Here is a 17,669-nt window from a genome sequence, read left to right as displayed (position 1 = left end):
ACCATAGCCACAAGAAGCAATTACTTATTTCTTGACTTCCTCTTTCTCATGACCAAGGGAATTTCACTAGCTCTTACACTAATAGGTCATGCAGTTTCCTATCACGTTTAGTAGTATTGGAGACTCTACATTTCTGTAACTCTTGCTTGATGTAGTATTTTTGTAGCTGAGATAGCTTCCATGTTGATCCTCTGAAGCCTAAAGCACTTTTCAGCCATGTTTTCTTTATTAACTAACTTTCCTTTCTCAGGCCCTTGTTGTCACTATTCCACTTGAAATGTCACTTCTGTGAATGGTGTCTCTTACTGAACACATATTTACATGTGAAGCATGTATAAATTGAATCTGTGAGGATAGTTACTGCAAAGAACAAAGTAGTGTCTCAGGGACAGAGAAGCAGATAATGGAATATTTTCCACCACCTCTGCTTCACTGAGAAATTGAGAGCATAATGCAAGAAGTGCCATGCTGTCAGCTCAGAAGTGGTTGCACAAGCTGTCGTGTCTGGTAGGAGCCTCTTCAGACAGACAGCTTTCTAATGATATACATAATATTATTCTAAATGACATATATTAGGTTACATACTTTTGAAATAAAAAGCCTGGTATTGCTGTTTTTTCCCCCTGGTACTTCTAAGCTCTTGAGAAAGGAATGACTTGCTAGTGTCTGTATAGTGCAGTCCTAGGTGTTCTTGAGGGAAATTGCTGCTCATTTATTTATTTATTTATTATCTTTATTTCCAAACAGCTATTTTAGTAAAGGTGGCTGATATGTGCATGGTAGAAGAGAGGGATATTGAGATAAGTGCATAATGTAGCTGTGGGGTGTGGAAGAAGGTCTCTGATCTGGTGTGTTCCCCAGATTTATAGTTTGGGTCTCTAAACAATAATTGAAGTTCTCTCAGGTACCCAGGGCATTGAACTATGACTTTGTGTAATTTGTTGTTCTGTAAAAGTTTGACTGTTAATGGTGTGTTTTGGTGTTTCACTTTATTGGCATAAAATCAGTCTTACTGTGATTGTTTTTTTTTCTCCCACACTTTTTTTGAAAAATAAAGCAAAAAGCAAAATTACATGAAATGAACAAGTACTATTTGAATTAAGTACTCTGAGATAAAACTAAAACCTTTCAGTGGATACTTTTCATAGTACAGATTTCTAAATTTATTTTGGTATGGTCATTTAAATAAAAGCTGTTGCTGGAATATTTTTTTTCCAATTGAAATTCCTTTAACAGGTTTGAGAATAAGACTTGCTTATTATTTGAAGCATCAGAGGAGCTTAACTTTGTAGTTGAATATTTTTTTAACAATGATGCCAAATGAAAATTTCCATGAATGATCCTTTACTCTAGATATATGCATGATTGATTTTATTTTATTTTTTAAATCAATGGGAATTGATTGATTGATTGGCCTTTTCTCTATTAACATAGTTTGCTAATTAATGCTTGAAGGGCTATTGAAGTTAATTCTTTAATTACAGGCTGAAGTAGTTCATACTTACTGTCCTTGAAGTAGCTTTTTCTCAGGGAATGAAAGTATAGAATGAGATGGTCCAATTGGTAGTGCTTTGCAGTATTCTTAAATAGATGAGAAAAAAAGGAATGAGAGAACAGAGATATCAGAGCCATGTAGCAAACAACTACTGGGTTTAAGAATACAAAAGATTAATGTCCCTCTAACATTATTTAGAATGACAGTGTACATGAAACTTTCATAAAGGCAATTTCTCTGCATTCAGGAATCTATTAACTTGCTTTAAGGCCTCTGATGCAAGCCTTTCATGTGGTTATCTTTGAGAATTTCAGATGCATTTGTGGTTCACTTCAGGCTGAAATTACTCACAAACGGTTCTTACGTGATCAGTTACATCTTGGGTGATGACAGATCTGCAGCACTGTGCTCTTCTCCAGCTTTTCAGTTGCAGTTGTTCTCCTGTCATGGAAGAAAGTTCTCTGCAAAGCTCATTAAAGCTAATTTAAATTTCACTTACAGGTGACTACTATGACTTACTCCTTTAGAAGCCAAGCGTTTTGCATCCATAGTGTTATCTGAGGGAATGCATAGTTTTGTTCAAATGTTTTGGCTGTCATGCAAAAAAACTAAACAGCTATTTTCAGGAGCTTTCATGGCATTTTGCTTAGCTTTGGAACAGTTGAGTAGAAAATGCAGAGACATCCTGAGGCTTGAAGTAATTTTGACAATTTTAATACAATTTTAAAATATATTTTATGTTTATATAAAATACTGTTCACACTTGAAGACTAAAGAGGGCCAGGAACCCTGTAAATGGAGGGTGAGATAAAGGTTTATTTATGGTTTTGTACCAGTAGAGTCTTTGGCTAGTTGTAAGCTGTCTCAGAATTTTCAGAACTTAAAACTTATAGAGTTTGCAAAAGCTGGTGCAAAATAGATTTATGCAAAATAGATTTAAGAAAAAAGACAAGAAACGAAAACTGTTTTTATTCCTGAAATACAGTGGTGACTAGAACTGTGTTCAAGATAAATGGGTAAAGGATTAAGAAAAGGCACAGGAGGAAAAGGAACAATAAACAGATGTATTATTAGATCTGATTACATACTCTATGTCAACAAAAAAAAACATTCTGCAAGTAGCTGTAAAATTGGATCTTTTGCTTTATGATTAAATTTTGGTTCACTTTAAGTCCAAGTAACTCTCCAGAGATGTGATTCAAGGAGAAAAGTCCATGAGCTCCCAGTCCAGCATTGTTCTTCTGGTACTTGTCCAGCAAAAAGCTCTTAGCACTCTTGCAGATGTAATGTACTGTACAACACCACAGATTGAGGAGAGTAACAGCAGCACAGTGTTGCCAGATTACATTGCATTAATTGATCACTGGACCTTGTTCTTCAGACCCATGGGTTAAGTGGATATCTAAACCAGCAGCTAATGGGCAAGTCCTAATAGTAGAGGTAGTTATAGAGCACACAATACTGTCTGTAAGTCTGTATGGAGTCTGTAAAAGGAGCTGCATGGATGCATGTGTGCCTTATGGATACTTTTATACTATATTAACATGTCATGTGAGTGGATTTGGGTTTAAGTTTTTAGTTATTTAAAAATTGGCTTAAATATAGTCTTACAGTATCAGGTTATTACTCAGGTCAGAATGAGTGAGTTGGATTGTGGTCATTTCTCAAATACTGCATTTTCCCATCTTCTCTGAAGTTATCTCTGGGATCTATTCCCTGGTGTATTTTTCAATTCTGATAATTTCAAGGAAGATTCTGAAATCACACTGTAAAATAATGATGTGTTAGAGCATTTCTAATCTGAACCATTCTTATGCTCACTTTACAGCTTTTGCCTTATGACAGTTGTATTGGCGTAACTAATGGAGCAGGGAATGTTGTTGTCATGATGGAGATGAGCAGTGCAGGAATTTGTCATCTCATCTTCTAAGGCATATTATGCTATTGTTTTTTGCTCTGGTAGCTGGGATTTCAGTCAGGCTGTCAAAGAGAACAGGAGGCAGAGAAGAAAGAAAATAAGGGAGGAGATGAGGAAAAAGACTTGTTTGATCAGTAATAGAATAAAAATGTTTATGTGTCTGAAGTAGAGAAAAAGTTAAAAATAAACACTTCAAAGGATGTTTAAAAACAGTTCTTGGTCCTCTTTATTGTATTTTATAATCCTTCTTAAACCAAATATGCAGAGATTCAGATTTTGAAAATTAGGCATAAAATCTTGTAATACCAGGCATTGAAATGTTTTCAGGGTTTTGCATACAAATGCTAGCTTTGCATCAAAGCTGGGGTTCTGAATATGTATGCTGAGAAAGTGTGTCCTTAAACCCTAAATATGTGCTCAATTAAATGTCTTTCAAAAAAGTTATTTCACCTGCCAGTTCAGCTGAGAGTTAATGAAAAACAACTGCATCCTTTTGTTTCACTGTTACTTTTTTATTTGTTTCACCTGATTGCTATCAGGAATTTCAGGTGGGGTTTTTTATCTTGGGGTTTTTCTCCCTTGCATTGTATCTTTACACCCTCTTCCAAGTTTGCATATCATGCCTTCTGTTTCTTGAGTCGTACCCATCTGTTCTTGTAGTTAGTTATAAAATTTTTTGTCAAAGAAGTCATTGCAGCATTGTGTCTCCTCACCAGTGTCCTACCTAAATATTGGACACTAGCAGAGTGGCATTTGCTTACATCAATTCTATGTAGACCTTATTTGACAGTCACTATGACTAAATTTTTAGAGGTTGGAATATTACAAAAGAATAGTTTTCACTAATTGGGTTAATGTTTTTTTTATTTTTTTAAATGTGTAAGGTCAACTCAGGCAGTCATTCACAACACCTGTGAGTGCTGTACGTGGCTTTGAAGTCCCAATCTCCATCTCAGTGATATGTTCACAGAAGATGGGATTCCAAAATATTAGTTAGGCAACTTAGATTTCCAGTGGTTTTTGAGAACAAAATCTTCATGTCTTTTAGTTTAGTTTAAAATGCTTCAAGCTTTATGTTTGCTTTAAAACAAATCTATGTTTTTCCAACTGAACTGCTTGCTTATTTTTCAAAGCAAATTGTGATTAGATGCTAGGTACAATTCAAGAATCTAGTTATTGTTGTACAGACTGAAAATCAATCTTACATGAGTCAATCAGATTTTTTTTGGTTTATTTTGTAGAATCTATGGATTCTGAGAGAAATTAAAAGGTTGTTAGACATAAAAGTAGCAAGGCATTAGCTAAACAAAATGAATTTGAGTTGATGTTATGTTCTTTTTATGGAATAATTCTTGAGCTACTTGTTTTGTTTTCATAATGAACTGTTTTCATGTTTTTTAATTGTTTTATCTTGTTTGTGTGAATTTGAAATTTTAACTTTTAATGCTTTGAAACTTTTTTTAAAAAGTCTGTAGCTGATACAACTTATTAGCCAAGAATCAGGGGATGGAGGTAGGGAGAACATGGATTGCATTTAGAGAAGTGATTATTTCAGAGTTGTCTCAGGAAAAGATCTACCAGTGGTTGGTTGTTACCATTTTCCGTCTTCCTTGATGGTTCATCCAGCTCCATATACTATGTCTGATTTCTGTCATAGGAAGCCTGAGTTACAGATGCAAGCACCACCATGTAAGGTATATGTATTTTTGTATGCACCATTAAGTTCAGGAAACACTTGTGTGCTTGGATGTTGATCATTAATATTCTTTCCCTATTTGACCTATTTTCAATGTGATTTGTTGGTGCATATTGTATTTTAACTGGCTTCATGTGATGCAGAGAGTGTCTGTGATATTTCTGTCTGAAAGAGCAATCCTGTTTTGTCCCAGTGCAACATTCAAGCAAATTGTAGCACTCACTGCTGCCTCGGATGCTGTAAAATGAAAAGATCCAACCTGGGCATAGAAAATGAATGTGGATGCTTGTTCTTTACATCCTCACTGTTTTGTACTTCTGGCTGTGGGCAAGATTTCCAGTAGTGCTTAGTTGGCTTAGGATTACAGTTCTTACTGAGGTTTCTAAAAACTCATTATTCACTCAAGATTTTGAAAGCTGTGGGGAACCGAATGTATTAATGTTGCAAATGAGAATGGGAAGCCCTAGCACAGCTTCCTGGTATTTTGTTGAATGCTTCATGAGAGACTTTTAAGACCACAATAATATTTTTATAATCTTGACCTGTTGTAAAATATTTTTTGTAATAAAGACGTGGCTGGTGTTTGATTGCATCATGCTTGCAGGTATATGCACTAAGTATAAATGTTGACATTCTTCTTCTATATCTATGAAAAAAAATGCCAATGCTTTCTCTTTTCTTTTAAGGAAATGATCATCGACAAGGTTAATGGACAGGTTGTCCCTCGGTACTTGATATATGACATTATTAAGTTTAATGTAAGTACTTTCAGTTTTATTGCTTATCATTAATTATTAATTCTTCAGTTTTTATCCTATATAAATAAGAGCTTTAGAGTAAATATAAAAACCAAAAGCATTTGAGTATTTTGCATCTTGATAATAGGCAATATATCAGAATTTAGATTGAAAGCAGCCTTACAATACATGTTGATTTATTTCAACTTGCTCAAGAAAAACATGGCCATTTGAAACAGTCTGCTAGACACTGTTGGAAAATTTCCCATTTCTTGAGCATGTTTGAACTATTTAGGCAGTGAAATCAAGAGGGGATCGAGGAGTTAGCCTGGTATGTTTGTTCACAGTACTTGTTAGGCTGCTCTGTCACCTCCTCAAATTTCTGTTTGAAACCAGGCAGCTGGTCCTCTGCTAAGTCCTCAACAACAGGGTGTCCTGGTGGCACAGGCTGTTGGGAAAATGTATAATAAGGAAATATATTGTAGAAGTTGTGGAAAATGAGAATAGAGTCTAGGAATAAAGTCCTGATGATCAAAAGAAAGAGCTGTTAAACAGTACTGGAAATAGGTAACTTGTTTCCTAGAAAACCAGCTTTCAAATAAAGTAAAGGTTTGAATATCATCAAGGGGCTCTTGCTGGTGTCATTTAAGATTTTTTTTGTTGTTGTTTTCTTCATAGTAGCTCACATTGTATTGTGTTTTGGATTTGCAAATCAGCATGGAATAGTGCTGATAATACAGGGATGTTCTGTTATTGCTGAGCATCTCTTGCAGAGCTTCAAGCTCTTTGTTATTTCATCCTACTGTACCAGTGAGTAAGCTTGGGGTGCATGAGGAGTAGGGAAGAGGACACAGCCAGGACAGCTGACTCCAGCTGACCAAAGGGACATTCTTTGACATGTGATTTTGTACTGTACATATAAAGCTGGGGGAAGAAGGATGTTGGTAGTGGTGGCATTTGTCTGCCCAAGTCACCATTATGTGTGATGGAGCCTGGATCCATCTCTGAGGATGGCTGAACACCTTCCCATGGGAAGTGGTGAATGACTTTCTGGCTTTGCTTTTTTTGCATGTGCAGCTTTTGCTATAGCTTTGAAATTTTGTTTATCTTAAGCCTTGAGTTTCTTCACTTATTCCCTTTTGATTCTCTCCCCCGTGTTATTCCCGAGGAGTGAGTGGGTGCAGAAGTCTTAGAACCTACTGTAGCTAAACCACAGCAATGTGTTAAATTTAGTCAAAAAAGCCCATGGAGAAAACACTAGTATCTGTTAATGCTTCTGGAAAAACAAAATTATTATTTCAGGGCTCCTAATAGGACAAAAACAGTATTAGTAAACCACAGGACACTTCTGCCTTTTTAAACTACAGTTGATTCTTCCAGTCTTGAGTAAGGTACTGCTCAGCTCAATCACTCAGTGTAAGTGGGAATTGCAAATGTAGGCATGGTACCAGTCACCAGAAATTACTTAAGTATTCTTGGAAGCATAGTCATACTGTGACTTAGGATAGCTGCTTTCAGAAGGAGTAGTTTGTGGGGAAGACGTGTTAGATTAGGACTAGAAGCTTTTTGTTAACACATTTTAATTCTGTATCTTGATGTCCCTTCTCTAGCCTTTTCTGAAAAGTAGGTGTAAATTTCCTGGATCCCTCCTACCATTAAGACTTTTCCCTAAGCAAGAATTCCATGTACTCTTCTGGAAAATGGTATTCTATAACCACTTGTGGGTTCTCTTTTCTTCTTTACATTTTCTCAGCTGCTGTCTACCTGTGGTTCTTTGTTTATTTACCTTCATGTCTTGCCTTGTCTCTGCTGTCCTTTTGAGTCTAACCTGCTATTCACTGCTGTTACACTTCTTTTGAAGTAAACATGTAATGTTAGAAGTGTACAGTGATTGAGTTTGGTATGTGCATATACTAGCAAAATGGCACTTTTCAGAGCTCATCATTATTTTGGTTAAGCTTTGTTTTGTGGTGGAAGGGGAGGAAACCTTCACTGGTAGTGAAGTGTGCAGAATAAAGATGATGAATCCCATTTGTCAAACAGGAAGAATATCAGCAGGTTTCCAGAGGTTTGTAAATGTTTAGGAAGTCTGCTTTTGAGCAGTGTTTGGTTTTGTTTATTTTTTAAGCACCCTGGGAATGAGAGAGAGGAGCTAGTTACAATGTAATACTATTTTAAAGTCAAGGACAAATTAATATAATGTTATCAGTATGAGTACAAGCAGGGCTTTATCTGCAAGAAGTCATTAGCAGTGGCCCTACTATAAAGATTAAAAAGCACAGCTGTTTTTAGGTTAATTTTAGAAGCTTAATTATAAAAATGGGCACCCAAGGATGTTTGGCTTGGCAAGAAATGATCAACAGAATTTTATCACCAAGAGAGGTAAATATATTAAATCTTGTGAGTAAGTGGCAAGAAAGAGTAAGTTCCTATAAGTTGTGTAAGTTAGGTTTTTGTTAATTTTTTTTAGCAGATATTCAAATAAAATAATTATACAAAGCACTGGTCCTGTTCAAAACCAGAACATTCCTCCTCCTCCTTCCAAACAAACAACCCCCCACTCAAAAAATTCCCCAAAACAGAGGTTGCTGTGGAATTGGCATTGTTTGTTTTGATCTGGAAAGTAGTTGAATCTTGAAGGTGAATCATGGAGTTACTGTAGTTGCTGTCCATCATGAGTTACAAGATTTACAGCATGTCCTCTGTCTTACCCTCCATATGACTTGGCTTACTCTACTCTTGGAGATTCATCTTTGCAACTGGGGAATCACACATTCAAACCCCATTGATAAAAATACCTTTGCTTAGGCAAACCTCATGTTTTAGTCAGGTCTCGTGAACTAAGATATTTTTAGGTGAGCTTATTCTCAAATGTTATTATTTTGCTAGCTAAGCATTGCAGAGTTTTCTGGCATTTTCCGAATATTCCTTCTGAAATATTGCATTCATAATTCAGAGAAAGTGAGTGGATAAGGGTCTACCAATTACAGATTTTAATCCATATTGTTATCAGTGAGGCTTGTTTCTTACTTTTTGGTTTTGCTCTAGTGTGTCAAGAATAAACTATAGCAGCATTCTAGAAAGAAACAAAGGAAACTAAGAGAACAGACTGATTGACATACGTAGTGTGTATTTGACTCTAGATGTCTATACGGGAAAGTCTTAGGAGGAAGAAAACATAAAAATTGACTTTCAGTGATTTAGAGAAACCTATACTTGAGTTCTTAAGCAAAACATGTCAGTTGTTTTGGTTGTCTCTTTCCATGATAAGTTTTGTATTGAATTCTGATGCTTATCATGTATAGCTGCTGCAAAAGTCAGTCTTCAAGGATGCTTATGGAATCCTTTGACTATGTCTTTTAGTTACAGTTTCTGTGACATCTAGTTTCTAAAAGCTTGTAATACATCCCATTTTGTTGCAAGAGGTGTTTGTGTCAAAAACAAATGATTCTTCAGATTTAAAAATATTTTTATTGTAATTTTTCACTCTGAAGCATGGCATTTATTGTTATTAATAGCAACTCAAAATATGACATTGCTGTCTCACTGCTTTCATCCCACCTGCTCAAATTAAATTCACAGGAAGAAGGCTGTATCCTAGTGAAATAAACATACTTTTGACCTTTGTGAGCTCCATGCACAAGAAATCTGATTTTTTTTTTATTCCTGTGAACATAAAAGGCTAATAGGACCCAACATTCCTTACAGTGTTTAGTCTTAATGAGTACAGAGCTAAATCCCTGCAGTGCATGTTGCTTTTCAGCTTCTTGATTTGTGTACATTTCTGTATGTGGTTGAGTTCATCATTATAGTAACTGCAGCTGTATAGCTACAATTTCAGATTTGGTGGATAATTCTAATGTAACAGGAAGCTGATAGTAGAATAATTAATAGCCTCATAAGCAAATGCAGGCAAATCCAAATCCCTTTTCATCTGAAAGTCCACAAAAAATGTATCTTCATTCTCCAGTCATCTTGGAGACAGCTTTTCCTGAAAAACCTTGTTTTGAGAAGCTTTCTCTTAGATAATATTCAGTAGCTACTTGTAAATGTATGGACACTAAACTTTAGCAACTATTTTTTTCCTTAGTTAAGTAACAAGAAGTAACACTGGCATGATGTAGGATCTAATTAATGCATTCTTAGCAAAGATGCTGAAAATGAGTATAACTTTCCTTTTCCTTTCTAACCCTGGCCTTTAAATTTTTAAACTCCAGCCAAGTTTTTGTGAGACCAGATTGCAATGGTAAGAATAGACTGAATGCTTGAAAAAGAATAATTATTTAAATATGCTTAGAAAGGAGATAGAATTTAGATTAAATTTCCTAATATTTTGTACATTGAATTAAGTCAATATCAAGATTTCTTTAGTTGTCATTTTGCGTAGCAATGGTGTTGCTATTGATAAAATTTGTCATTGTAAACAAATATGCTGGTCGTAAATCCTGCCCACAGCCAATGTGCTCATTGAATTAATGCATGAAAAATGTTTGTTTTAAATCCCTGTAAAACATTATCATGTCTGACTTTGCTTTAAAATGAGGTTTGTAACAGAAATGTAAGTCTCACAGTCTGTGCTGTCTCTCACTTATTAGCCTATTAACCTTTTCTTCAAGTTGTGCTGGGAAGGTTTTGAGGGCACAATTCAGAGATGCAGCTGTTTAATTGCATCTCTTCTGTTTACAAAGGCACCTGGCTGCCAGTCAACCTTCTGCCCTTAATTTTAATTCTGAGATTCTTTTTCATATGGTATCACCTGAACATACAGATCTAAAATGCTTTTATTACTAATAGTACTCTGGAAAGTAAGGGTGCTATGGACATATTTGCTCTTGCACCCTTTGGATTATTTCTTGTGAAAACTTACCTAACAAGCACCCAAACACTTGTTTTAAACTCTTGTACTGGTGCTCCTGCTGTGTGTTATGTTCTCAGCCTCTTGATATATATCACCTCATTCCTTCCTGGCTCAAGGCTATCAGGTAGATGAAATATAGACCATCCACTCAGTTGTGTCTTGTTTTGCTTATGGTGCTGTTTATTGAGAGAAAGGGCAGCTTGGCCAGGTAATGCATTTGAGTATCTTGAAATTCCAAAAGGGCAGCAGTACAGCATAGCAAGAGCAACAAATGGTGGCTTAAAGGGTGGAGAAACACCATAGTAGGAGAGTGATGCTGCAGAAGCTTTTGGGTCTCTGAAGCAGGACTGACTTATCATAGCTAGTTGTCATTTTAGAGTCTTTCTTGCCTTATTCCTCTTCCATGTTGATCATCTTTTATCCATCATTAAAAATCTCACTTGTATGTCTGAGCAGCACAATTTTAAAATCTTATTTCTTTGGTTAATTTTCAGACAGCTACCTTGTGCTTTCTTCACTGTTACTCCTTGTGTTTCAGTAAAGTGCACTGCAATTGAAAAGTAGCATTTCTGTTAATTTTTGCATCCCTTTTAAAAAAATATGTCCTTTGCTATGATGCATGCAAAAAGTAAATTATTGTTAAAGAGTGATAATTAGTACATGCTGACCAGGATGTCTTTGCTGTTTTCATGCTCTTATTTTTTTTATCTAACAAGCTGCTTGTTGTTTGGAGCATTCTCTTGTTGCTTAAAGCTTGACTGTTTTACTTACTGGTTAAATTTTGTGAAAAAAACACATTGGTTTCTTTCTTTCCTTCACATCTATTACTTTTATCCTCCATTTCCCAACCCAGCAGGCACTATGCATCACAGTGAAGGTGGTTTGTTTTCTGTGTTTTCCAAAATAAAGAATGCTTAATAAAGTATTATATAAAAGCAAAAGGGAGTTAATTAAATTCTGTCATGTCATGTTTTGTTCTCAAATTATGTGGTCTTGTACCTCAACATGAAGCATGTTTCACCAGAAACTTTTTGAATGGCAGATTATCACAAATTGTCAGAGGAAGAGACACAAAGTGTTGCTCCTGGGAGAGAGATACAGAACAAATACTTCTCCAAGAGCAGCTTTAGAAATTTAGAAATATTAAATCCTTTATATTTTTCAGGTGTTTGTGTCTGCAGGTTTTATTCTTACTTGGTTATCCTGATATGATGCTTTTTCTGCAAACCATGAAACTTGCTAAAAAAAAAACAAAACAAAGTCACATCTGAAAGTTTAAGTTGGGTTGTGAATGAAAATAACTAAGATATTTTAAATCTTAAATACTATATGGGGAATAAAGTCCAAGCCCAACTTTTTTGTTCTTAGGAGGTTTCCTTAAAGAGCTTTTCTCAGTATCTTTGTTGAACAATTTTCTGCTTCTCATTATTTGAGTCTTTAAAAACCCCTCATTTTTTATCTGCAGTATCTTCTTATGCTACAGAAACTTATGTAGAAAAACTGTCTCCTTCAGCTCTCAATTTATGACAGTCATTCCCATAATGGACTTAGAGTCAGCTTTTGCTGTTTCAAGCAAATATTCAGATCTCTCAAAAATGTGTCAGTAATCACAGCTGAAGTGGAAGGTGTGAAAATATTTACAGTGGGGCAGGTTTTGCAGTTGCTTTGTCCTGTCCAGTTTTCTAAGTACTGGCAATGGAGTCTTTAAACAGGGCTTTTCTTGTCTGGTACATTTCAAAACAAAAATCTATAGGCAAAATACAATATTGGGGAAACGTCATATGGAGAGTGTTCAAATGTTGTAATGTCTTGTTTCTATTACTTTTAATTATTCCCTTTCTACAATTAATCCAGTGACAATATTTCATTTTTTCAGCTTTCTCCCTATTTCTTCCCATGTTTTTCCTGTGTCTAGGGGAAAAGAACTAAAGAAAGAGAAATAGTCAAAGTTAATCAGAGGGATGTAGCAAATGTAGTAACTGTATATTTTAGGATTGGTTTTATAAAGGTTGAAAGCAGCACCTCACTATTATTTTATTTTTCATGCCTGACTGGGGGAGAATTGTGATTATTCAGTCTGGAAAAGAGAAAGCTTAGGGGCAATCTTATTCCAGCCTTCCAGTAACTAAAGGGAGCTTAGAAGAGATCTGGAGAGGAGGGACTTTTCACAAGAGCCTGTAGTGATAGAACAGTGGAGAATGGCTTTGAACTAGAAGTGGGAAGGTTTAAAATCTGGGCACTGAAGCAGGTTCCTCACAGAAGCTGTGGATACCCCATTCCTAGAAGTGTTCAAGGCCAGGTTGGATGGGGCTTTAAACCACTAGGTCTAGTGGAAAGTGTCCCTGCCCATGGCAGGGTGTTGGAACTGGATGATCTCTAAGGTCCTTTCAAACCCAGACCATTCTGTGATTCTGACATATTTGAATAGCCTGACTGAGTATTATGGTCTAGGAGAGAATGTGAAGGCTGTATTTTCATCCTATTTAGAATATTTCTCTTATTTAAAATAAATATGAGGAAGAGTACCACTTTCTCTTGAAACGAGTATTACATTTTCAGTGTTTCATACGCATAAGTCATCCATGCACACAACGACCTAGATATCTCAAGACAGATTGTGTACTGAAATGATAGATATTTACAAGTCTTCAGGTGTTACAAGCTGATACTTAATTTTTAGTTCTATCATAGTTTAGGCAGCGTAGGTGGTTCCTTTTCTAAGATAGTTGTTGTGAATAACTGCTGATTGTTACTACTTCTCCCGCCCCATTTCTAGTTTTTGCAGGACTTCATACTAACTGTACTAGGCAGTCTTATTTTAAATACCATGAAGTGATTTATATTCTAAAAACACCAGCACCACAATCTTTTCAAGTATGAAATGAATAATGTTTTTAAGATGAAGGAATTTTCCCACGGTTCTTTAATTCACCAAAGTGATAATTCTTTATTCATAAAGACAGCCGTGTGAAAACCCAGCAATAGCTATTCCTATGAAGAGTCATTGTGAATGACTGATAGAAAGGAAGAGAATGTGAGGAGAGTAGAAATAAAAAGAGAAAATACCAAGTGTAACAGATATTAGGTGGTCCAATTAAGGTAAGAATACCTCCATACTACATACAACATGAACATTAGGAAAAATAATTAGAAACAACTGAAGCAGTAAAATCCTGTGTTTGACTTTGAAGATAGCCTAAATTCAGTGTAAAATAAATTATTAAAACTTATATTCCCATATGCAATCTTTTTGTGTGTAAATACCCCATGGTGATAAAACATCTATTTTATAATTAGGGTTTTTTAGAACTGTGACTTTTCCTCTGTAATTGAAATGAGAAGTTCATCGACTCAGTTTACCTGAGGGGAGGCAACCAGTCTAGACGGAACAGGATTCCTTTTCACTTTAATCATTTATGTCCCAGTAAAATCCCCTTATTGAGTTCTGATTTTGAAGGCTCAGAAGGATTTCTAAATGAAGTCACTATACATGCAATCAGTGAATTTGACTGAGTTGTCTGTTCTCTGAAAATAGCAGCTACTAAGCTTTCAGTGCCTAAGTGGAGCTTTGTTTACAAAAGAGAGGGCTTAGGTGTTCATCTGTGTTAGATGCCTGTTTCCATAATTCTGCCTCTTTATTGCCCAGTGTTGGTGATGAGAATCACAATTTGGTTGCTTCAACTGGTCGCAAATATTCTGCTTTGTATATGTTACCTTTATACAAATAGTATAAAGTGATGCAAATTTATCATCCAGTTACAATTACAGAGTTTTATGTTTTTTATTGTGAATTTATTTAAAATTTTCGGCAGTCCAAGAAGAGTAAGGGAGAGAACAATGTTTGTATTGCAGTCTACTTTTTCTGTTTTGGTTACATTGTTTAGTCACAGTTTTGACAGTCCTGCTGTTTTGTTAAGTTATGTTTACTAATAAAAAAACCCAATGGAGCTAAATTTGTATGTTCTGTTAGACCTTGGTGTTATCCATTGTCTACTAACTTCTTGCATTTGTACATTTTAAAATTTATTTCCATTGACTATTTTTTAAGGAAATACTAGTAATTTAATATAGGTCTTAAGCAATATTTCTAATAGGTCTGATTGTTCTAACAGTTGTTGTTCTGTGGTAAATCAGAGTGATATTCCATTGTATAAAACAGCAACATATAAATTGTAATCATGTTCCTGCAGCACACTGGCTGTATTGTTACAATTGAAGTAGTATTTCACACACTGTACCTTATTGATGCTAAGATAAATTTTAGAAACCTTTTGAAACTGCTGAATTCCTTGCCCTTGTCATACATTTTGAATATTTGAGTGACAAAAGTTAAAAAAAACCTCAAAATTTTAAGGTTAGATAACTTCCAAAATTTAAAAAATAATTTTTAGATTCTCTTGATTGTCATGCCTCTTGCCTTTTAGAAAGAGCTTAATTTTTCATTTCTCTAATAGTTTACTTTTAATCCTGCTTGAAAGAGAAAATTTCATAGGAAATGTTAAAAGGCCTTTTATGTAGGGAATGTAGTAATGATCTTATTTGGAAACTCAAATAGCTCCTTTTGATTGTTTTTATATAAAGCTATGTATACAAAAAAAAAGTGGCATCTATAAAACCGTGGTCAGAAGAAATATGTGCCAGGTCATTAATATAAAATGCAGAATATTAGACTGCATGGTCTTCAGAAATTGGAAGACCTAATAATGGGCTTTCATTGGGAATGCAGATGTCAGCTGTGGGTGCCTTGAATTGTCAATAATAACGTTAAACACAGGGTAGAATATCAGGCTGAGCATATTCTTTATTCTTCTCTCAAAATCATTAGAGCTAAGACAGTTGTGACATATGTTGCGCTCTGGCTCAGTAAGTGAAGACATGCATGGAACGTATATCTGTGTGCTGAATTATTCATGTCTCAGGTACTGCTCTGGAGAAGCAAATGGAGCATGCTTTGCTGGTGGGTAGGCTTCAGCCATCTCTCATGGAGGAAAAAATAATAAATATTCTCAGTTTATCCCAGACCATGCTGGTTATCAGCCATGTGCAGAGGCCTAGGCATTATTTTTCTTTCTGCTATCACTGCATTGCAGACAAAAGCACATAAATACCAGAATCAAAATAAGGACTTGTATGGAATTTAGTGCCTGTATAGCATGGTGTGTTCACTGCATCCATCTAGGTAAAGGATTTTCCATGTAAGGCTTATGGAATTCATTGAGTTGTGGCCATGAGGGAACTTTAGAGGCATAGGGGAAGAGAAGCTTTAACGTGCAGGGTGATGGTAGATCCTCAGGGATGCCTTTCTCCTTGTGGGGAGAGAGGCAGGATGTGCAGCAGAAATCCTGTTATCCTCTGTATCCCCATCTCAGAGGCTCCTGCCATCTCGCTGTATGTACTGACCTGGGCTTTGAGTTACCCAGCTGACATAGTGTGAGCCTGTGCTTCCACACTGAGGTCTCTGTGAGCCAGGTGGAGGGCTGGAGCACAGCCCTCGTCCAAATTCCATCTTCTGGCACCCATATGGAGCATTGTTAGAGGGACTGGTTTTGTTGGGTGGGTGGAGTTTTTTTTTTGGTGGTAGCATTTTTTTATTTTCTTTTTTTTCCTTCTTTGTTTTTTTTCTAATCTACGTTCAGCAAATAAATTGTCTTCCCCCATCTCCTCAAGACAATGGATATTAGATGAGCTGCAGACCCTGTTTTTCAGTATTTTTAAACCCCTTTTTTTGTGATTCTTATGTGACTTGTTGTGTATGATTTCTGAGAAATTAAGGAGTTAATTTGAAATAACCTAAGTTTAAATTTAGAAATTTTGAGTCCTGGATGAATTTCAAAGTTCAGTAGAAATTTCACCATACGTTTTGAAGTTGTGTGAAGGATGTTTTAACATCAAAACCGTATTTTACAAGCCCACTCCATGCTGTGACCTTAGAGTTTCAACAGGTGAAGGAAATAAATTCCTCAGCTGCTCAAGGAAGAGGTGTTGGCTCAACAGATGACTCTTCTCTTAAGGCTTGTCTAGATGATACTTTGCTTTCGGATACACTTTTTTTACAGTGAGAGGAAAGTGTAACTTTCTAGCATTGGTAGGAGATACATGCTACTTGTTAATTTTGTTTTACCCTTCCTTTGCTAACGCACTTATTTTAGGTTAAAAAAGTCTAGAATTATCATTTAATCTACTTCAGTAATTCTGCTGTCAAGCAGTAGTGACCCTCATCCTTCTCAGACAAGTAAAAGCCTACATATTGGAATAAGATCTTAATTATCTGAATGCTTAAGTTAATAAAACATCTGTATTGCCTAAAAACATGCTATTGCTTAATGCCTGGGTTTAGATTATGCATTCATCAATGTCTTGGTTTTTGACACCTTTTAAATGTGTGCTTTGTACACTAAATAATCTCTTCCTGGTTTTGTCAAGGTCTCTGAATTATTTATTGCAGCCTACGTTACCCTCCTACTTATTTGCTAAAAGCAAAGTATTTTATCACTTCAAGATTTTGGCTATGTCTGGGATAAATGCATTGTATATTAGCAACATTTTCTGTAATTATGGGAAATATTCTAATAACAAAGAAAGAGCCACTCTCCTCCAACACTGCTTTTATTCAGTATGTCCTTGAGTTAAATTCGATTATGTGCTAATTTTCTTATTGCTAATGTCCTGTGGTTTTGTGAGAATGAAATACTCTTTGACTTCTGAGTATACTGGTCTAATGAAGAAGTAGCTTGGCAGCATTGTCTGTTTTTCTTTCTCATATAATCTTCTGTCAACCTAGCTTTGACCTTTATTTGATGGAACCTAGTTGTAATATACCCTCTAGTTAACAAGCTTTAAAATAGAAATATATGATTGGCAGAACTGCAGGAAATAATTAATTCCAAGTATATGAGAAAAGTGGAAGGAATATTTTAAGGAAAAGAAAATGATTCAGCTGGTTTATGGTGCATATGAAGTTGCCT

General features: G+C 35.6%; 1 protein-coding gene across 2 annotated transcripts in view; it reads left to right on the top strand.

Moving 5' to 3' along the window:
- Nucleotides 1-17,669, top strand: part of RNGTT (RNA guanylyltransferase and 5'-phosphatase) — a 186,010-nt gene that overhangs the window by 60,501 nt on the left and 107,840 nt on the right. For both annotated transcript variants that reach the window (XM_079328454.1, XM_079328453.1), the window contains exon 10: nt 5,796-5,867. In XM_079328454.1, coding sequence (XP_079184580.1) covers nt 5,796-5,867 — 72 coding nt within the window. The remainder of the gene's footprint in view (nt 1-5,795; nt 5,868-17,669) is intronic.

Source organism: Erithacus rubecula (genome assembly GCF_903797595.1).
Source record: "Erithacus rubecula genome assembly, chromosome: 2".
NCBI lineage: Eukaryota > Metazoa > Chordata > Aves > Passeriformes > Muscicapidae > Erithacus > Erithacus rubecula.
Note: the sequence above shows the minus strand (reverse complement) of the source record. Positions and strands in the feature narration are given on the sequence as shown.